Genomic DNA, 23,083 nt, shown 5'->3' with positions numbered 1-23,083 from the left:
CCTTTTTATTAAAGGGGGATTCTGGGCACAGACTTATGCTGCGTTTACACAGTACGACTATCGTTCAAGTAAGCGAAGTGGAATGATAATCGTTCTAAAAACGTAGCCAATGACGAATGAAAATGGTGCACTACTCATTCGTCGTTTAAGTTTCAGCCGACATAAAAACCAGCGCCGGCTCGTTTGCTTATCGTGCAGTTTAAACCCTGACCGTTTAGTCTTTCACACAGGAATGAACAATAAGAGCCCAAGGACTGCACAATTATCAATGAGAATCATGCAGTCTAAACAGGCCACCTGAGTGCAAGCGGTCGGCTGAGGAGGTCACCGGCTCGTTCCCTTGGGCAAACGAGAATTGCGACACCCTCAGCCCGTGTAAAAGGCATCCCATTTTAAAATCTAATCTACATCACAATAAGGCTTTACTCCCATGACCGTATATCAGCCGCCATTTTCACGGCCGGCTGATATATGCTCCCATCTGATGCATTGTATTCCCACGGCGTAAAAGCACCCAGCCGGCCAATATAGTGCCAGGCAGCAAGGATATAGTATCTTTGTACCCAGAATACGTTGGCCACTGCATAGACTCCTATGGAAGTCAATGACAGCAGTCGGAGAAGAGAGGTGGGAGGGAGTTTAGCAGCTTGACTGCCAAACTCTCTTCCTGTTCTCTTCTCCTCTCAGGCTATTAGCAATGGAAGTGGATGGAGATAAGCTCCGCCACTCCCATTGTTGGCTGCGGACAAGGGCCGGGTGCTTAGCTCGGCCCTCGCCCACTCCCATTGGAAACAGCCGGAGGGAAAAAGAGGTGGTGAGCCAACAGCATTGCGGCCTTGGTGTATATGCGCCAGGGCCTGTGCCGTCTGAACCGGCGTACAAACGTTAGATTTGTTTGCCCGTTCACGCATTTTTTACAGCGCCGGCGGTCCCACGTAAAAAACGCCTATGCTCGTGGGAAAGACCCCTTAGTTACTTTGTAATAGGCTCACATTACGTGCTCTAGCTATTTTCTTCATTTTCTGTTACAAGACCCTCTGCCTGAAAAATCTCTGCCATTCCTGACATCTTGTCCGCATTTGCCATTTCCTCTTCTCTCCATGGCCTCCAACATCCTGTGAGCAGTGCATGATGGCAGGACAGAAGCGGAAGTACTGCACTGGATTGCTCATGTGCAGTGCAGAGTGACGGAAGGTCCTGTCTGCATCCGCAGTTCTCTGGCACAGAGCCAGGGGGGAGGTTGGCGCCAGTCAGTTCCGAGCCAGAGGGGAGGTTGGCGCCAGTCAGTTCCGAGCCAGAGGGGAGGTTGGCGCCAGTCAGTTCCGAGCCAGAGGGGAGGTTGGCGCCAGTCAGTTCCGAGCCAGGGGGGAGGTTGGCGCCAGTCAGTTCCGAGCCAGGGGGGAGGTTGGCGCCAGTACGTTGTTGCACCAGTGAGCGGAGCTGCAGCGCTGGTCGGTAAACAAGATATATATATATCCTGGGAGTTGTAGTTAACAGTCTGTTGCTGCATTTACTGCAGAAGTGATGCATATAAAAATAGCGTCAAGTGGGAAGTTGCACACAACAAATAAGAGGTTCCAGAACAGCAGATGAAAGGTAGAGGCCGCTGCTACTTATTGGTTGTACATCGTAGGACTTCAGCATCTTCACAACTCCCATTTTGTGCCCGGAAAACCCCTTTAACCACAAGAACTGTACAGGCGGAGCAGACAACATCTGCCAGCAAAATGGTCTGATAACACACTAACATCCAGTGTTCAGCAAACAAAGGTAACATGGACTGTGGAGCCAGGGCCAATTAATCTGTGACCCGCATTTCCTGTCTGACCTGAGGACAAGGATCCCGGTGAAGAACAATGAATGGTCATTACTTAAACCACATCTGCAAAAAATATTTAATTTACAAATACACACTATATAGAAAAAAAAGCCCAAAACACACTATATACACATATATACTTGCAGTTTGCAGTAGCTGCCAATAGTAAAGCCCCTTGATCACGGTGTTACTACTCCACATGCACTTCTTCATACACTATTTAAGCCCACATCTATCTCAGCAGGCTTATTAGATAGGCTGTCATACATTGCGTTTTTAGGATTACAGTCGAGGGCTCATTTATTTTTCCACCAACCCTTTGGCCTCTTCTCCCATGTAGGGCACTCAAGTCCACAACCCCAGATGATTGGACCATACCAAACACCTCCTGAATCTACAGGAACAGATTTAAAGTTGAATTTGAGAAGAATGCCCCTCAGAAGTGAAATCGCACACGTTTTTGTATTATGGAGTACTGACTATCTTATCTTGGCTATAAACATGTGGTTTCAGTAGTTCACAGTAGGACTGCGCCATTTTTGTAGGGCACTGCAAAAAATAAATAAAAATACATCTCGTGCATACACTTGACAAATTCAGGATATTGTATTCTGCAAGATATACATCAATGAGAGCTAGGAAAAAAAAAAAATATCCAGTTAGTGGACAGATGTTAACAATAAACAGGCAAAAAAGTGAGTTTTTGCCAGGAAGATTTCTAAGAAAAATCCTCAGTGTAATTATAAACACAAGTACAATTATAGAATTAAAAAATGTACAAACTATGGGCAAGAGGAAGCAAGAAGGAAAAAAAAACAAAAAAACACTTATATTTCATAAGGCCGGCTGCACACGACCAGATCGGGTACCACATGCGGGGGCACACAGAAAAGACTATGGCTCTGACCGCGGCTAGCGACGCTTTCTCCTGTATTGTGGATGACCGCGGCGGCTCGTCAGTCATGTACAGATTTTTTTTTCAAGTATTATCCTCCAGATTCAGGCTATCTAAAAGGTTTCCCCAAAGAAAGCTATAACTATAAAAGTGAAGTGAAAATTTATAATCCAAGACTGTTCAGAGCCTCCATTGCAGATCTAGTCCAAAATCCCAGACAATATAGCATGAATGAAAATCCGTTGACCCCGTTATAGTCAACGGAATCTAATGGATGTCATTCATGATATGCCAGATCCAAAACTGAGGTTTTTGTTTTGTAGTTCAACTCCTATGGCTGAGCTAGGCAATAGAAATCACCGGTATTAGTGTATCTTGACGCCACCAGGAAGTCCTGGTGGAGTCAAGCTTGACAGGGGGGGGGGGGGGAGGGGGGGGGACGCCCCCCCCTCTGTACCTCATTGGCTGCAGACAACGGTCCCCTATAGGTCCTGGCTGCCCACTATTCTTGAGCTGTTGTTGCAGGCGGCACAGATGGAAGTGTCCCCGAAGGTGCTGTAATAATGCTTGGCTCTTCCCCACTGCTGTTCCCATTTTGCGTTGCTGGCAGGGCACTGTATTTTGCCAGTATGGGCTCCCTTCTGTTCCAGCTCCCAAGGAAGCTCGACCCAGCAGCTCATGTCACTGTGCATAGGCTCTCGGTGCCCGCGGTGTCCTCCTGCATTCACCTCTTTGGGCAGCCGTGTGCCGCTGAGGATTCCGTGCTTCCGACAGCGGTGAGCGTTGAAGGTGGTGGGGGGGGGGGGGGGGGGTTGTCTGGCGGCGGGGAAGGCGCTTCAACTGTCAGGTGTGCTGCAGCGGGCCCTGTGGCAAGCATTGCAAGCAATGGAGGGCCGATGTAATGTGATAATAGTGAAGGTGGCTTGCAGAGTGCTTTGAAAATATACTGACACGCCTGGCTGGAGGGGCGAGGTAGAGGGAAACTCTTGGCGCCGGGGGATTCAAGGCTCCAGGGCACATAAAGTAATGTGGCTGCCAAACTAGCTTCTAGCAGCATCCATTGGCTGCACACAGGCTGCTAGCACCTTCCATACTAGCGCCAATTGGTATCTAGGGGTGTGACAGGGGCGTTTCTCCTGTCAAACCTCTAGATACTGGTGGCCTCAAGATGCACTAATATCGAAATCCCCACCACGTATGTGAACAGAGGCCAAGATACAAAATAACATACAAGAATATAACAACGCTTTTCCTACATCAACAGATTAGCTGTTTAAAAAAAAAAAAAAAAAAAAAAAAGAAGTATGGCCTTATTATAGACCATTTCATGGTTTATACATCCTCGAATATTCGTTCCAGATGCTCGTTAAGGCGCATCCACTTAGGTCCTTGACTGCAGTGTTCTTCACCACATTTTGTGACAGTCAGGCTTTCCTACAACAGATTACTGTACAACATTCAGCATAGGTCAGGAGGGGTGTCATCTCTCCTTAAGGAGAGCAACTAAAAAGTGCGTGCAAACACCTAGGGGGTGAGTGGGTCAGGGGATGGCATCATCTCTCCCCAAGGAGAGAACCCAGGAGGGGTGTGAGAAGACACCCGAGAGGTGACTGTTGAGACTTATACGGCCATGCATGTTTCTCTGGGTATTTTATGCAAAAAAGGAGGATGAAACAATACCTCTACAGCACCACCTATTGGATGGTAGTATTCCTTCAAACCAATGTACGCCTTTTTAACAGGTCTGTAAAACGAGTCAATAGAACAAGTACTGTGCATAAATCTTTGAGCTCAGCAGTATAAAGGTTTTGTGATAATGAAGCCCACCATACACTTCACATACTCATTGGCCAAACCATGCCATTATCCCCCACCCACAATGCACACTCAGCCAGGAGTTCATGTATTCTCAATGGGGAAAGAGGGAAAAGCTGCTTATCTCCCACAAAAGAGAGAAAAGAAAAAAAAAAGTATGGGGAATATTCCGATTACCACCCCTGCCCTCAGGGGAAGCACAGTGCACCACCAAACACAGCAGATCAGCCGGTCCCAGCAAATTTGTTTGATATGAACCCAATATGCATGGCTTCCTTACGTTCTAGTAAAGTCTGCTACCTCGGTTTACATGACCATCAAGACACTTCTTAGCCGTAGAGATCCTTCCAATGAAATGTATCTTTAAAAAATGGGTTTTCCAAGAAATTTTTTATTTTTTTTAAATGGGCAGCAAAATCAAAAAACACACATACAGGAGCGCTCCACGCGCTCACTCCGTTTACAGTTTGCATCCAGCCTGTTAATGGGCCATCATAGGCCAACCAAACCACAGCAGTCAACCAACCAAGGTCTGCGATTGGCTGAGATGTTTCATTCACCCAGTGACTCTGCAGCTTGTAAATAGACCTGATGGGGTGAAGGGAGCGGTATAGACCCCGGATACGCAAGAATAGGCTCATATTAGTTTTTAACATGGGCCACGAAAATATATATATTAATACATACACATTCTTGGAAAAACCCCAATCACAAATGTTACTCTTACGGTCCGGCACATTTTGTTACACACGTTCAAGGAGTTGCTGCTATTTTTTTGGACAGCTGTGTCTTTACTACAGAGAAAAAAAAAATTCCCAGTTGGAGGCCAATTTAGTGAGTATTTCCATGTGTTCGTTACAATAGAACATGCCTTTCTTCTCGCAGTGTCTCTATGGTTGCTTGTGTTAATATTGCTGCAGTCTCTGGAAGTCTGCATATTTTTTTTTTAGTTTGTTGGTCCAAATATTTACGCCAACGTGTTTGTATACAACGTAACTGTAAGGGATCAGGGATGGAGCCAGACTCCAGAGAATCTTCCAACTCTTTATCCAGTCCCATGGACTACACCGCAGTACCAACTGCTACTAAAGAAAATGAGGGTTAGAGCATTCTCAAAATTCCCCCACCCCCCCTCCTTTACTATAATCTTACGTATGCACCTATTCTACTCAGAAAGACTAGTTCTTGGAAGCTAGACTATTAATATGGTCCGACACATTAGATGCAAGTCAGCTGAACCTGCCAATTTCAGCAGGACTGGCCAAACATTAAATGTGCAAGGAGGTGACCAAATTGTCCAACAGATGTCAGCAGAAGGAAGGGTCGGATGGTGGGATTTCAGCTTGCCCAATCCACGTTTATTCTCAAAACCTTTAACTCTGCCCTTCACCATATCAAATAGGCCCATTTTATCACCCAACTTGTCACTATTAATAATTCTTATTAAAAAAAAAAAACTTTATATAGCGCATACTTCTAGTTGCGGATTAAGGGGTCCAAAGGCCCACGGCTGTTCACACCAGTATGATGTCCCCCCTCAGTAGAATATTCTCGGTCCCAGAAGGTCCTGTAGTGTTCACAGGCTGGACCCTCGTTCACATGAATCTTGCAGCCAATCACTGGCCTCCGCCAGCAGGAATGCTATGTGAAGCCAATCACTGCCTTGAGCAATCTTGCGAATGCTAGGCTGGCTCAAAGCAGGGGAGGGGAAAGACACAGCCAACTGGCGAGTGCACTGTGCATGACAGCGTATCTCGCACACAAAGTCATGCACAGTGTGACTAGTTTCCTTTTTTTTTTCCGCCACTCTCACATAACGGAGTTGCATGTCCAATGTTGCCCAAGAGCAAGCTTTTGCGTATGGACAGCGTTGCATGCGCTAACCATAGAAAAGAATAGGGCTGTGTCCCTACGTGATACATGGTGAAATAGAGCATGCTGCGATCTTTTTCAGGCCTGTGTCTACACGCAAATGTTTAAACGCTAACGTGAATGGATCAATAAAAATCCTGTGCAAGTTGAGCCGTAAGCCACCAATGTCAGATCTGACCAATGAGAATTCCACTGAACACCAGAGTAAAAAAGTAACTATTAAAAACATTAACCCTTTCCAATCCACTGTGACGTCTAAAGACATTCTGATTGAAGCCTGTACAGCTCCGATGTCGGAAGATGTCCGACAGGGTATTCTTACTGTAGATTACTGGCCGCTCTGTTGTCGGGGGGGCCCTCTCCAGCAGGTCACATACCGCAGTACTGGCTTTAGCCAGCAGATGGTGCCATTGTATAATGGAAGAAAGAGAAAAACCCCTAGGAAACCCTGAATCCAAAATTGGATTGCAAAGGGTTAAGGTTGGGTCAAAACAGGGGCTAACTGACAGCAGAATGTCCAAAGCTGGCAGTCTGCTGCAGTTCAGCAATGGAAAGCCAACTTAAAATCTGCACCGTTTGGGGTGTATTTGAAGTGGGTTTTTTGGAAAATTCCTCCCCTCCCCACCCATTGAAAAAAGGCAAATTCTGCAGTGGAAAATGATAAAATTGACTAGCTGCGGAATTGAATACCACACCGCATGTTCATTTCCACATGGGTTTTGTGCAGATTTCCGCAGCTTGTGGACGAGAGAGTTTCAAGATCCCATTCACTTTGCTGCTACTGCAAATGCTGCAGAGGGTTTGCACGGAAATTCAGCGGCAATCCTGCCCCATCTGGACCCTCTAACATGTGTGCTCAGCCATTAGACAAATTTATTAACCCGTGGGAGGTGACCAGAACACCAAGAGAACACTTTCACGATCAGGGGAGACACTCATTTCCTCTCAGACGATTTTCGTTTTCATAAGACAATAGAATAAATCTCCTTCTGCCATTATTATGGCTGCAGTTGTCCAATATGTCTTGGCTCTGCATTTCCCCCTGCACCTCTTACAGTTTATATTACGCCTACCCCAACTAAGGAAATCCAATCCTGGAATGCATATAAACACTGCAAACAGAGCACAAAAGTGAATGACTGCTACAGCTGGGCTACATGCAATTGGAACAAATTGAGATATTTTCCACTACTTTATGGCTTCTTCTAACCGCAACGATTTGTTTCTACTGATTATCATCTCTATCAAGAAGGTGAAAACAAAAGTGTATTCTTCCACAAATTATTTTTCCATCCAGGTTATGAAATAAGGATACAGAACGAGACGGTAAAATGAGAAAGGGAAACGTCTAATCTACTGGGGACATTAGGAAGGAAGAGAACAGGATACATTTAATGGGAGAACAAAATCCAGTATAGTATGTAGACCTCAAATTAGGAGGCTGCATGGGGCAATGAGGAACCGGCCACAGACGGGAGGACTTGGCCATGTTCATAGCTACATTACAATATTGGAACGGTCATCTGGAAGCCAAGTACAATATGTGCATAAGGAGTCTGAAGGAAATCCCAGCAAGCAGATTGCTTCAGTGTTATAGCAAACTAGTAAAAATTACTATGACTGACCGACATTTGGGAAAATGTTCTACTTGGTGGTAATCCCCACCGAGAAAGAAGGAGACAGCTGGGAATGCACAGTACTTTAACCATTACATCCGTCTGGTAAGGATGATCTGACTGGCTCACTAAAAACCTATAGATCAGGCCACAGCTGGTCAGGTGATCCCTCTTAGCCAATCAGTGAAATGGAAATAGTTTTAAGATAGACCTTTTATGTATTTTTACAGACTGCAACCTACTGTAAAACTGTCAGGTGTTAGATTCCAGCTGACCTCTTCCATTTTCACCTGGTTGGTTGCTATTCTATGCTACATTTTTAACTATAAAACAAGACAAAAAAAAACATAAAAAAGGAAAGGTAGGTAATAAAAGGGGCATCAGACTTAAAAAAAACAAACAAACAAAATCACGTGTGTTAAAAGCAAAAATAAACCACACTCCTCTCTTCACCCGGGAAAAACAAGTGGTGATGCTGCAGGCTGTGAATGGCTGCGGCAGTCAAGTGGCATCTACTGTCAGTAACCTGGAGCACTGCGGGGCCCGCTGCAGCAATTCCCGGAGGTAGAAGAGAGGAGGCTATGGCTTATTTTATAACAGCCGGTTGTTTGACTAAGAAAAAAAAAGTTGAAGACAACCCCTTTATTTTAAGGAAGGAAGGGCCTGGGTGTTATTTTGAGTGTATTCTCTATGTTTAGAGCTCCTTTAAAACCTTCATGTTTAAACAGCCATCATTGGGAATTCATAAGCTGTTTTATAGGCAATCTCCAAATAGTATCTGCTGGAAGAACGCAATTTCTGTAGCATTTAATCCTTTTATGGAGCCTATGTTCATGTCTGCTAAATTCTGTTCAGTGAAATCTACTAATTAGCAGCACTGAGCTGAAAATACAGGTTTTTATGCATGTTTAGTAATAAACAAAGTGCATACCTTCATAAAAGTAGTTTATCTCACCATACTAAGGGTGCTTGCACATCTGCTCTGGGGATTCTGCTTTACTGCTTCAGTCAGGGGAGCTGGCTGTGGGGGTTCCCCTTTCCTAACAATTTAATCTCTGTACGAAACCAAACAACACCAGGCAGACCCCATTGACTATAATGGGGGTCCACCAGTTTTTGGACAGAAGAAAACGCTGCATGCAGTGTCCTCCGGCCAGAGGTTCTATTGCAGAACCAGCTGCAAACACCGGAAGGAAGTTCCAACGCAGATCCGAAACCACCCTGACACAATGCAGTTATTGCTCATCTCGAGTCTTGCCGATAATTGCTATATAAGCGTATCTTAGAATGCTGCAGGTCAGAATGGTAAATATGAGAGTTAGAAATTGCACAAAAAACACGGCTAGCTTTCTGCTAAAAAGGAAGTTTGTTACCCTTTTTCAACATCAGTGGTGGTCCCAACTGCTGGACCAAGTCATTGGTCAGACAAGACCAATGACTTGGTACAGAAGTCGCTATACTTTTATAAAAAGGGTCCTGTCTGCTTGTTGTGGTTCTGCATAGAACAAAAGGAGTCCCATCAGAAGCATGTGGATGCAATCAGCCACTTGTGTTTGTTCTTCTCATCAGATGGAAGACCCTGGATGTCACCGTGTAGAGCCAGCAGCACCTCTGTTAAGCTGTGCAGCAGATGGAAGCTCTAAATATGCTTTCTATTTTGTGCGCTTCCCAAGTACTCATGTGTATGAATTAACCCCATGGTTATACCGTAGGGCTGAGAGTCATCAATAACCAATAATATACATCCTGATAACTTGAGTCCCATTTCCAGAAGAAAAAGAAATACTCTAGGATTCTAGCAGTGATTCTTGCACTTCTGCACAACATATTCCATCAACAGAGGTGGAAAGTTTTGGTATGACTAGGTGGTGAAGACTTCAGATGGTGCCCTAGAGAGGATTTTCCCCTCTGGTAAGCACAGGCACCTAGCAAGCATGGCCCCAGCCAGCACCACGTCCACTACAATGGCCCTACAGGTGTGGCCGTGCCTGGTACTGCAGCTCAGTCCTGTACACTATGGGACAGAGCTGAACCACCAGATCCAAGCATCTGTATGGCCATATTAATCAGTGGAGTCTGACCAGGACAAGCAATATTAAATAAATATTCAAGTGCTCGATTTTCAATACCCTCATTGAAATGAATGGTGTGGTTGTGCTGCATGTAGAACCTCTGCTTCATTCTTGGGATTGGTGGGGTGCCAGAGGTTGAACCGTCACCAATTAGCTAGTTTGTCCCTATCCTGTGAATAGGGACTAACTTCATCCTTCGGAATACCCCTTAAGTGTGCGTTCACACAGTGGATTTTCTGCAGTGGAAATGGCTGCATTATATTCCATATCAAAATCCACAGCATTCGTGCCGATTTTGATGCGGATCAGCCCATTTCACCCTTCTGATTGAAAGGGTGAAGTTTGATGTGGATCTATGTCAAAAATCAACTTCAAAATAAATTGCCGACACTTTGAACTTTTCATAAAGCTAATGAGACGCATACATAGGATCACAAAGTGGAAAACTTAACCCATATGTGCAAATGTCCTCTAAACTTGGTCTCCAGGCTTTCAGAGTATGATGGACATTCGCACATAAGGGTTAAGTTTGCCACTTTATATGATACTATGAACTTTTCATAAAGCAGATGAAACACATATGAAGTGTCAGCAATTTAATTTTTTTTTTTTTTTTAAACCTTTAAGAGTACAAGTGCAAGCTGCTGACACTATGTGCCCGATGTACTCCTTGATCAGAGTGTTGCCCGCATCAAAATCCACACTGATGGTGCAGAATTTACCACTGCAGAACACACTTAAACTTCGCTGCATCTACACATCCCGATAGATCTTACCTGAGCAAACTCTCCAGCCACTCGGACATAACCGGCCACCTCAGTATCTGTCGGCCGGATCTTCCAGAATGATCTCTTAGCCTTCTTATACTCTTCCAGTCTTGACCAGGGTACAGTCTGCAGGAATCGTTCAGTAAGAGGAGCAGCCACTATAACATCCAGCTGACCACTGTACATCAGGACCTACATCACAAAAATTATTTTAGACTATATATTGTGCATTGAAATTCCATATTGCAAACCTTTATCATATATACAATTACCCATATATTACACACCCATAGAAGCCCAAGCTACCCGTATATATTACACACCCATAGAAGCCCAAGTTACCCATATATATTACACACCCATTAGAAGCCCAAGTTACCCGTATGTATTACACACCCATAAAAGCCCAAGTTACCCGTATACATTACACACCCATAGAAGCCCAAGTTACCCGTATACATTACACACCCATTAGAAGCCCAAGTTATCCGTATACGATACAGACCCATTAGAAGCCCAAGTTACCCGTATACGATACACACCCATAGAAGCCCAAGTTACCCGTATACATTACACACCCATTAGAAGCCCAAGTTATCCGTATACGATACAGACCCATTAGAAGCCCAAGTTACCCGTATACGATACACACCCATTAGAAGCCCAAGTTACCCGTATACAATACACACCCATTAGAAGCCCAAGTTACCCGTATACATTACACACCCATTAGAAGCCCAAGTTACCCGTATACGATACACACCCATTAGAAGCCCAAGTTACCCGTATACGATACACACCCATTAGAAGCCCAAGTTACCCGTATGTATTACACACCCATAAAAGCCCAAGTTACCCGTATACAATACACACCCATTAGAAGCCCAAGTTACCCGTATACATTACACACCCATTAGAAGCCCAAGTTACCCGTATACGATACACACCCATTAGAAGCCCAAGTTACCCGTATACGATACACACCCATTAGAAGCCCAAGTTACCCGTATACAATACACACCCATTAGAAGCCCAAGTTACCCGTATGTATTACACACCCATTAGAAGCCCAAGTTACCCGTATGTATTACACACCCATTAGAAGCCCAAGTTAACCGTATGTATTACACACCCATAAGAAGCCCAAGTTACCCGTATACATTACACACCCATTAGAAGCCCAAGTTACCCGTATACGATACACACCCATTAGAAGCCCAAGTTACCCGTATGTATTACACACCCATTAGAAGCCCAAGTTACCCGTATGTATTACACACCCATTAGAAGCCCAAGTTACCCGTATACAATACACACCCATTAGAAGCCCAAGTTACCCGTATACATTACACACCCATTAGAAGCCCAAGTTACCCGTATACGATACACACCCATTAGAAGCCCAAGTTACCCGTATACGATACACACCCATTAGAAGCCCAAGTTACCCGTATACAATACACACCCATTAGAAGCCCAAGTTACCCGTATGTATTACACACCCATTAGAAGCCCAAGTTACCCGTATGTATTACACACCCATTAGAAGCCCAAGTTAACCGTATGTATTACACACCCATAAGAAGCCCAAGTTACCCGTATGTATTACACACCCATAAGAAGCCCAAGTTACCCGTATGTATTACACACCCATTAGAAGCCCAAGTTACCCGTATGTATTACACACCCATTAGAAGCCCAAGTTACCCGTATGTATTACACACCCATTAGAAGCCCAAGTTACCCGTATGTATTACACACCCATAAGAAGCCCAAGTTACCCATATGTATTACCCACCCACAGAAGCCCAAGTTACCCGTATGTATTACCCATTAGAAGCCCAAGTTACCAGTATATATATTACACACCCATTAGAAGCCCAAGTTACCAGTATATATATTACACACCCATTAGAAGCCCAAGTTACCTGTATATATTACACACCTATAGAAGCCATAGTTACCAGTATATATTACACACCTATAGAAGCCGAAGTTACCAGTATATACATTACACAACCATAGAAGCCCAAGTTAGTGTTTAAAAACCTTCACGAAATCAATCAATTATTTCTTTGAACTGTATAGATATTACTTACCTTCTACTGTTTAGTAATGCTGCTCTTACACTGCACAATTTGCGTTAGCAGGAGCGAATGCTCTGGTGACGTCATCACCACCTCGTTTGCGCAACCTGTTTAGACCGGCAGATTCATCAATGACTCGTTCAATGAGAATCGTTCACTTCTTATTCAGTGTTTCAAATAGCGAATACACTGAACGAGAAGTGTTTAAAAACGGAATTATGAGTGAATGAGCCAACAATGATCGTTAGTCCTGCAGAAACCGAACGACGATCAAGAAGTGACTGATCCTCGTTCATCGTTCAGTCATCGGCTCACGTTTAGAGGGAACATTTTTTTTTTCTTCATAAATTGTTCAAATGCACCTTTACAGCTGAAACTACAGACTCTACTACACTTTCCAGTCCTCTCGAATTAGGTCAAAAAACGTAACCCACGTCAAAACAGAGACCAAAGCGGTCACCATTTGACACGTCTATGACTGTCTGAATGCAGTTTGATAGAACCCAGAAACAAAACCGTGTAGGACAAATGCAGTGAGAAGAGCCCAAGGGCTGGGTCCACACGGGGCGGATGTCCAACGGAATGTCCGCAACAAGCATTCCGCTACAGATCAGCCGTGGAAAGCCTGCCTCTAAACCCGCGCCATTTGGTGCGAGTCTCATCATGAACTCGTGTGGACTTCACCTTCCATGTGAACCTAGCCTAAGTGAAAAAAAGCAACTCCAGTCATACATATATTGTACTAAGCATGTGATCCCTTTCTTGTCCTTCTGGTACAGTATACTAATATACTCCCATCACATATATGTTTGCTTTCAGTGTATGTGCTGGAAAGGCAGGATGGAGCATTAAATCAGAAGGGAAGCGGCACCGCACAGACACGGACAGCTGGGGATGCAGAATTTGAAGTGTGTAGGAGTAAAACCCAGCAAAGCCAGTTGTATCACAGATCACCATTCAGTCCATGGCCCATAAAGATGCCAGCGTCTATAGAGGCGGGAGTTGCTCCTTAAATCTTTACATCCTGGCATCAATAAACCCGAATTCCTCAGCGCCATTAACAATATGCTTTCTGTTGCTTCTCATCTGTCTTTTACAGTACTTCTCACAACATGGGAAGTCCTGCCTCACAAACATGGTCACACGCTGCAGATGGGACACCATTTAGAACAATGGAGCAGAATAGTAATTACTTCCATATTGCTCTGTGGCACGTAGCAAAGCTTGGATTCATGGGACAGACTGGATCTGAGTGCAAAGAGGTTACAGCAGTTATGTTTAGTCCAAAAAGGAATCAGTAGCAGAAGTGGAGAGCATTTGGGGAAAACTACTGATAGTGTCTTTGGGTTCTCTTGCACAGAGCAATTAATCGTTGGAATGAGCAAAATCAGTACTTCGCTTTCAAACGACACTCATTTACTTGCACAAATAGTTAAATTTTTTGCGTCTTTTTCGTCATAGACCAGCGATGGATTGAGTGAGCCATTAGAGGAGTTGGCATATGCCTGGAAATGACTGGACAAGCGCCATTTAGATGGAATGACTGGCAAAAGATGAACGATGATTTTCACGCCTACATAAAATGTAATGGATTATTATTAATAATGAACAGAAAGTGTTAAAAACTCACTTGCAACCAGGCAAGAGGACTAATAATTACAACGTGGAGAGGCGGCTGTGTAGGACTCTGCCAGGGACCAGCTCATTGACGACACAGGGTGTCTCCCAATAGAAAAACCCTCATAAGCACCGAGAAGAGAAAAGCTGGAGAGGAGAGAAGGCCAAGACTGCGAAGGAGGAAAACACAATGCCGCAAGTTCCATTAAAAAGAAAAGTCTTAGGATATTGAGGGATGCCAAGGGAAGGGAAAAAAGATCAGTGAAGAAGAGTACTCCATGGAAATGGGAGCCTTAGTTGAGGGATGTGATCTATCACTCTTGTGAACTATAGTGGGAGGATTGGAAAACAGCCCAAAAGCACCAGATGTTGCCATATGTAATCATTTCCACCGCAGTTTGTGAATTCAGGTCTTTCATGCGTTGGATCTACATCACTATCTATAAGGTAGTTGTTTCCATGGCTTTCCAATGGTGAGGAATGACTGTTTCGGTAGTTTGTGAAAGATTACAAGCAAGATTTTTTTGCAAGTAGATTGGCTTTGGAGGCGTTAGGAATGAAAACACCGGTTATCTCACGATTTGCAGGACCGCAGCACAGAAGCCCGACAAGGAGGGCAGCTCCACTATGTTCACCCTGCCTCACCACATTACCAACAGGCATCAAAGACTGAGGGGTACCACCTATGAGGGATGGCAGGTATATGGTACCATCATGCCAAAATTGTTGCTAATTTCTTGAGCTTTGGAAGCAATGACTTAAGTAGAAGCAATTGGCCCATAGGCCAGCAGAGAATCATTTTCCTAATTCAGTCTCTCATGCACTATAGAATGAGGGAAAATCTTGAGTATGAGGCGACAGTAACAATTTGTAAAACAGAAGAAAGGGTGTATTGGGGGCAGGAGATATAGTCATATATGCCCAAAGCTTGTAAGGAACCAATGGAAAACTGTTAGTTCAGGTGGTCGTATGGTAAAAGAAAAAAAAAGAAGTGATAATTGAATATATTTGATGGGGTACTGCGCAGTTGAAGTGTGGTTTTGGAGAACAAGAAGGAAACTTAGCGAGTGCCGCTTTCAAAGACCCATAAGGAGTACTTTTTAGAACTGCCTGATGGGAAAATAGATTTTCAGTGTATGGAAGTACTGGGCTAGGAAGATCAATAAGGGTGCAATGGACCACAGAAGAATGCAATGCTGCACGTGTACGACAAGTGCAGAATGACATTAGAAGTGGGCCATGTATTGAGGGAGTCTAATGTGATACGGGTGGGCTTAGAGATGTACACGTTCCGTAGGGTATCTGGGTATCGGGTGCGGCATATTGGCTCACATTTCCTGTAACAGCCTCTAGATCGTGTAAACTCATAGGCTGTCTAAGTTGGCATCCCAGATTGTCCCATATATGTCCTATTGGCGATAAATCTGTTGACCAGGCGGGCGGCCATAGAAGTGTGGAAATGTTGTGGGGACATTAGTGTGACACCATTGCTGTGTGAAAAATGCCTCTTGGAAACCGCCATGAGGCGCGACACATTTGGCTGCACGATGTCCTGAACATATCACTGAACTGTGAAGGTCCCTTGTACTACTACTAGGGGTGACCGACCGTCGTAATGCAATGGCCCACCAGACTATCACACCAGCAGTGGGGGCAGTGTGCCGCTCCACAGAAAAGCCAGGATTGGGGCACTCACCCCGAGGTCTCCAGCACCTGGAAATGCTTTCGCCAGACACAGGGGCCTAGAACGATGGTATTACATGTCTCTGTATTGCAGACAATGAAACAGTTGGAGCTACTTGTGCTTGTCGGACAATGAAATGATCCTCTCTACTGGAGGTCTGTCAAGGGCGGCCTACGCTTTGTCACCTTGTGTGCCCTCATGCGTCCATCTGACCTAACAGTCCGGTCAGAACGGCCCAGGGGGCAATTTGCTGATACGACCATTCAGCTTTTGGAATAATGCGATACATCTCAAACGATTTACGATGCAGTCAAAGGGATTTTACCTAGTTGAGGAATCTAGTGGTCAACAAACTCTACACAAGCGGAAGAGGTCACTACTCAAGTAGCCTCTGAGAGCCTTCTTATAGGCAGAGGGTAGAATCATTTTAGGACCTCAGGTGGTAAGACCGTTCATATAATTACACTACAACTCTAGTCATTTGCATACCTGCCTGAGATTTAACTGCATGCAAAACTTCTAGGTATTCAAAAAATTTTTTGTTTGTTTTTTTTACAAAGTGTATTTGAAGGGTTGCTTTTTTGCCAATTTGAGGGCACAATTTAGCTTTTTTTTTTCTAAAACGACAAAGTTCACAATCTGTATAATATATTTACAGTGCGATACTGAGAAAAAAAATATTTAGAAGGAAGACCTCTGCGAAATTCAGAATACTTGTATTCTTGATCACCAACTGTAATCCCCCAGATATCCAGACAGGTGCGAATAAAGGCTGTAAGGTGCTCCTTGATCAGAGCATATAGGAGGACAGCCCTGTCTATACCATTATACATTCTGAAGGGGCCTATGGCTGCATGGTTTGGATACACAGACACTGTACTGGAAAGCAAAGTACCAAAACACCTATGTGGTTAGTCAGTACCAAGGCACAATTCACAGCAAGTCAAGTTGAAGATAAACAGGTCAATATCTTTCAAACATGAAGTCAATTACAAAAATGTTAATTCTGAAACCGGATAGCTAAGAAATTATGATTAACCCCCTTGTTCTATAAATGCAAGTCTAACACCTCTGCATACTAGTGGGGGACCCTGTTCCCGAACCTCATCTATTAGTACAAAGGAGTCTACAGAAGGTCTCCGGAGAAGAACACAACACTATATAATCCTGAACTATGTAAAAAGCATGTGTGTACCGCATGTAATCCAGCATCCAATTATCAAGATAACTGAAGACCGCACAAGAGACACTTTTCTTCCATAAATATGGAATTTAGGGCCTCTCTTATCTCACAGATCTCATTCCACATCTGTCAGCCAGAGCGGATCTGTGTGGGACAATGAGAATATATACTAGACTACAGGGAATACATTCACCACGGCTTTTAGTAAACACTGAAAACTATAATTGTAGTCAATTTCAGCAGATATTAAGTGTATATTATAAGGTTTATACATCCAAGTATGAAAAATGTCCAAGTGGGATGAGGAATAAACCAGTTAGCATAGGGTTCACAGAAAGAAGCCAGCCAAATGTACTTTACACCTTACTGGACACCAGAAGCACCAAATGGGTCCATCTTTTTACCCTATATGGGTTTTCCAGAGTTAGAAAAGGGTGAAAAAAAAGAAAGGGCTACTTTCTTCCAAACAGAGCCACCCTCGTCCATAAGGCTGCATGTGGTATTGCGGCTCAGTGCCACTGAAGTGAATGGGAGCTGAGCTGCAATACCAGACAAAACACAGATAGGGGTGGCGCTGTGTTCGGAAGAAAGCAATCTTGTGTTTTTTTAACCCTGGAAAAAAAGCAACGCATGCAAACATTCCTTCCTGCTTCAAAGGAAGGTGACCTCCTTTGCCAAGATGTGGAATTAAATTATAAGGATAGAGCATACACTAAAAAGGTGCTACTAGCTGGGTCACGTAGCACGTTTTGGAAATGGAGATGTCTAATAGGATAAAGGTGTTGCCCAGAGACACATTCCCACCGCGATCTGACATCGGCATGAAGACACGCAAATGCTTGATGGGTGGGCAGCTGCTGAAGCAACCGGTTACCTCTGAAACTGTTCCACTCTGTAGTCTGATCAATCAGGAGAATATACCGCCACATACCCTTTAAATTGGCTTCCGATTAAAATCCGTGCTATTTGGTAAGGCCATTTCAGCCGTGAGATTTGCTGTAGATTTTCTGTATAGAATGCGCAGTTTAATCAGTAATGGTCTACGGTGCATTATATTACCCTGTGGGCATTCAGAGGTTTTATTGTTTTAGACTACAAAGTTACTGAAAAGTGGCTCAAAAGTTCGGTGTGTGAAGGAGTTTAAAAAGTCAAAACCATCAGTGAAGGCTCTGACCAATCAGATGCAGCATAGCATGAGGGGGGCACACAGTAGCTGCAGCCTGTATTTTAAAGGGGTTAAGATAAAGGTAGTGACTCGTCTGAAGCAATTAAAGGAGTCGCCCACCTCTACACCATCGACCTATCCAACCTCATGACAGGTCTTCGAGAGTTGACCTGAACCAATCAGCTCTTCTCTGTGTGGCTGTCAGTGCATACAGGGTCATCTGCTTCCAGCTCCATACACACATTGACAACCACCAGGAGATCAGCTAATTGGCTGGAGCCCCAAGTAGGGAACCCCTACGGATCAACTAGTGACAACCTATCCCAAGAATGGATATGTCATCAATAGGAGGAGGTGTAGGAGGTGGATAACCGCTTTAAATGTAGTCTGTCACCCAAAATGCTGTTTAACCCTTTAATGACGCGACCCCCCCTTTCTTCCCCGCATTTTCGTTGGTCTCCCCCCTTTTAAAAAAAAAATAAATTTAAAAAAAAAAAAAATCATAACTCCTTTATTTATCCATCGCGGTAGATGTCTGAGGGCTTGTTTTTTGTGGGATGAGTTGTATTTTTTAATGGTACTATTTAAAGTACCATTTAATGTACTGAAAAACTTCTAAGTGGAGCAAAATGAAAAAAAAAACAAACAAAAAAAACCACATTCCGCCATCTTTCAGTGCGTCTTGTTTCTACGGCGCACAAACTGCAACAAAAACTACATAACTTTATTCCATGGGACAGTACGATTACTACGATGCCAAACCTGTAAAGCTTCTTTTACCTTACTACTTTTTTTTTTTTTCAAAGACATTTAATTTTTTCAATTTCTGTGGTCTTCTTGTGCGCGCAATAACTTATTTTTCCGTCGACGTAGTTGAGTGAGGGCTCATTTTTTGCAGGATGTCCTGCAGTTTTCGTTAGTACTAATTCAGAATACATACGACTTTTTGATCGCTTTTTATTGTGTTTTTTCTGGGAGACAGGGTAACTGAAAAAGTGCATTTCTGGCGCTCTTTATTTTTTGGACTACATTATTTACCCCACACGGTGAATGTATTACTTTGATAGATCGGACTTTTACAGACGCAGCGATACCAAATATGTATTTTTATTTTAGGATTTAGATTTTTTAGTTACAGATATGGCAAAAAGGGTGGTGATTTAAACTTATTATTTTTTTTTTTTTACAATTAAAAAAAAAAACTTTGATTTTTTTACTTTACTTTTAGGCCCCCCTGGGGGACCACAACATGCGATGCTTTGATCGCTCCTGCAGTATGATGTAACGTTATAGCATTACATTATACTGCAATTTGACAGGCAGCCTATTAAGCCACTCACGGGGACGGCTTGATAGGCAATCTCCTAAGGCAGCTCAGGGGCCTTTCAGAGGCCCCTGGCTGCCACGACACCTGTACGGCTTCATCGATCTCACTACGGGGGGGGGGGGGGGGGGGGGGGGGGGGCATAAAGGACCCCGAACATCGTTTGGGGCATTTAAAGGGTTAATGGTTGCGATTGCAGCTAATGCCTGCAGGTGTCAGCTGTAGTAAACATCTGACGCCCACGTTGTATGAAGAGAGGTTGCCCCGTGAGCCCTCTTCATATATACCCTGATGCTCCAGGACGTAATTGTACCCTTACGTAAATTATCCCTTAGGCCGCCTGCAGACGGCCGGGTCGGATCTCGCAGCGGGACCCGACCCGAGCATCTGCCGGCGTATGCGCAGAGCGGAGCCGGCGGCCGGGGAGTGACATTTCTGTGCGGGTCTCTGCGAGCTCTGCACAGAAATAGAGCATGCCGCGATTTGTTTGGCGCGCAAGATTTCACGTGGCCGTCTGCCTAGGATTGCGTTTAACACAATCCTATGGCAGCTTCCAGGGGCAGAAACTTCGCGTGAAATCCCGCCGTGGAATTTCCGCCCGTCTGCAGGCGGCCTTACTGTTTCTAGACCAATTTTTTTTTAAAGGAGAAACGATAATGTAAAAAAGTTTTTGTAGGTATAATACGCTGACATTGGAAAGAAAAAAAAAAGTAATTTGTGTAACTACTGTTGCTTACTCTACAAAACTTCAAAAGCTGCTTTTGCCATTTCTTTCAAACTAGGTAACAAATGGTACCTTAATTTCACTTTTCTGAGTGAAGTGTGGCGAGCAGAGGCCTCTTTTCTTTTAAGGCTGCCCAGGGGCAACAGTTCACACAAGAGGTAAACGGACACCTCGGCTGACAATTGGCAGCAAATCATTTGCTATATGGGTATGTTTAAGTTAAAAGGGTTACTCATTGCAGTGATCAAACGGGACATTGCAAGGTGGTGCCGCAAGTTATGTCAGACACCACGTAAAAATTCCTGCTCTGCCGGTACCAGATAGACTATACAGTAGGCTTCTGGCATCAGATCACTGATGAGCATATCAGTGTAATCACAGCCTTACATACCAAGTAAGATAAGTCCAGGTTGCACACATTTCAATAACCTGAGCTAGATAGAAAATTTGGCAGGTCAACACTTCCTTGCAAACCTCATTAAGAGATTAAAAAATTATATATCAATTATACCCATTAACGGAATATTGTGCGCGCTCAGGCAACTTTGATACACTTATCGAAAAACAAAGTAGCAGGCAGGAAGTGCTTTTTTTTTTTTTAAAAAGCATTTCCTAATTTGCTATAATTATGCAATTTTAACCTAAAAGGTAATTTTTTTTTAACTTGCTCCTAGACCGAAGCCGAAATATCCTTTTAAAAATGAGAATGTTAGGGAAAAATCCCAAATCTTTTTAGATTTTAGGTTTTACAAGTTAACTGCCAAAAACTTCAAACCACTAAGCAGCATAACAAGGATGCAATTAGTTGGGATTTAACGAGCTGCAGATGAGAAAATGACAGTTTCTGCAGCTTTATAACCATCATTTCCTGGCTAGGTAATCTCTAAACAGGCCGCTCCTGTCCTCAGGCACATTAACTATCGGAACGGAGCTCGCATGTCATGAACTAATCTCAGTAATCCTCATCAATAGGGGAAGATTGTATCAGGAGGAGAAGTCGTTTCAAGACCAATTTTGCTAGCCTTTTATCGTATATTTAGGTATTACTAAACATTAGTTTTTAAACATTGTGACTGCCAAACATGTTCTCAGCCATTTGGCAACATTGGTCTTTTTTTTTTTTTTAAACATCTTAAAGTCTAACAACTTAGAAAAAAAATAGAGAACGACCCCCATTGTAACTGAAAATGAGACATATTGAAATCGGAGGGAAAAAAAGGGGGATTAGATGTGGTGAACAGACAACTGTCGAGGTTGAATTTTTATTAAAATTTCCAGTCTTTTCTGTCCTTTCAATAAAAGCTCTACTGAAATAATTTCTGGAAGACCCAAATTCAGTGTATTTTATCCACAAGGGATCTATGGATGAGCATACAGCCCTACTTAGAGGGTAGTGACTTGTATTTACCTACAGATGTCAAAGGAAACCCTCATCACCTTCCAGTGACCCTGATTGAAATCACAAAAGGTTAACATGATAGCAAAGGCCAAACTATTGCAGACATTGTAGTTTAGCCTTTTCTGCCAATCTCATTGACTTTGAATGGAGCAGTGTTAAAAAGATACTAGCTCCCTTGCAGAAGCACAGGAGCGAGGACACACAGGACGAGTGTCGGGTATAGTTTGCCCGACATTCGTACCCTGTTAATCCGACATTCGTACCGTGTTAACCCAGCTTTAGATTTCTACAGTTATACAAAGTGAAGGACCATTTAGTGCAGAACAATTATCAGTAAGTAATGAGCTCCTGTGGTGCAGAGTGTGAAGGCAGCAGTATGCAGTCCTAAGCTCTCGCTCATGGCCTGAAGGTTGCGGGTTGAAGGTTGACTCAGCCTTCCATCCTTCCAAGATTGGTAAAATGAGTACCCAGCTTGCTAGGGAAGAAGGGGGGTTAAAGATAACTGGAGAAAGCAATAGCAAATGACAAAAACAGTCTGCCAAGATGATGTCACGCCTCTGTGCTTGCACCAGGGGACTTTACCCTTTACCCAAGACTTCCAGAGTCCATGGCCCAAATAAGGTCAGACGCGAGACCAAACTGAAAAGGATAAGTTGATCGTGATCAATATTGTCATCTGTGGTAGAACAGGATCAATTGTCTGGTCCATAACATACAACCATGATATTAATTACAATCAGGTTACACTTTCTTGTAGTAATCTTCCAGAACAGTAGTTCTAACGCATGTGAATAGTCATAGCCCCTCACTCAAGACAAATTTGAATGGGGTGGTTTTCATACATGCCGCTCCATTCAAAGTCAATGAGATTGACAGAGCTACTGTGTTTCCCTGAAAAGACATCCCCTGAAAATAAGACCTAGTAGAGGTTTCGCTGAAGTGCTAAATATAAGCCCCCCCCCCCCCCCCAAAGTAAGACTTATCTGTCCCTGCTGTGCGAGTCTGCTGTGATGAGCTCCCCCTGGTGGCCGGGAGCTGCAATAC

The 23,083-nt window shown here is 43.8% G+C and overlaps 1 protein-coding gene across 5 annotated transcripts in view; it reads right to left on the bottom strand.

The window, feature by feature from the left end:
- The window catches only part of LOC136586522 (probable serine carboxypeptidase CPVL), a 69,383-nt gene that overhangs the window by 1,743 nt on the left and 44,557 nt on the right, over nt 1-23,083 (bottom strand). The window contains exons 12-13 of one of the 5 annotated variants that reach the window (XM_066584648.1): nt 10,866-11,048; nt 2,020-2,213 (exon numbers count right to left, since the gene is read on the bottom strand). In XM_066584648.1, coding sequence (XP_066440745.1) covers nt 2,052-2,213; nt 10,866-11,048 — 345 coding nt within the window. In that variant the 3' untranslated portion in view covers nt 2,020-2,051. Of the gene's footprint in view, nt 1-2,019; nt 2,214-10,865; nt 11,049-23,083 lie in introns of those variants that run through there. The other 4 variants (XM_066584647.1, XM_066584646.1, XM_066584644.1 and 1 more) reach the window with 4 other exon arrangements.

Source organism: Eleutherodactylus coqui, chromosome 12, assembly GCF_035609145.1.
Source record: "Eleutherodactylus coqui strain aEleCoq1 chromosome 12, aEleCoq1.hap1, whole genome shotgun sequence".
In the NCBI taxonomy this organism is placed as follows: domain Eukaryota; kingdom Metazoa; phylum Chordata; class Amphibia; order Anura; family Eleutherodactylidae; genus Eleutherodactylus; species Eleutherodactylus coqui.
Note: the sequence above shows the minus strand (reverse complement) of the source record. Positions and strands in the feature narration are given on the sequence as shown.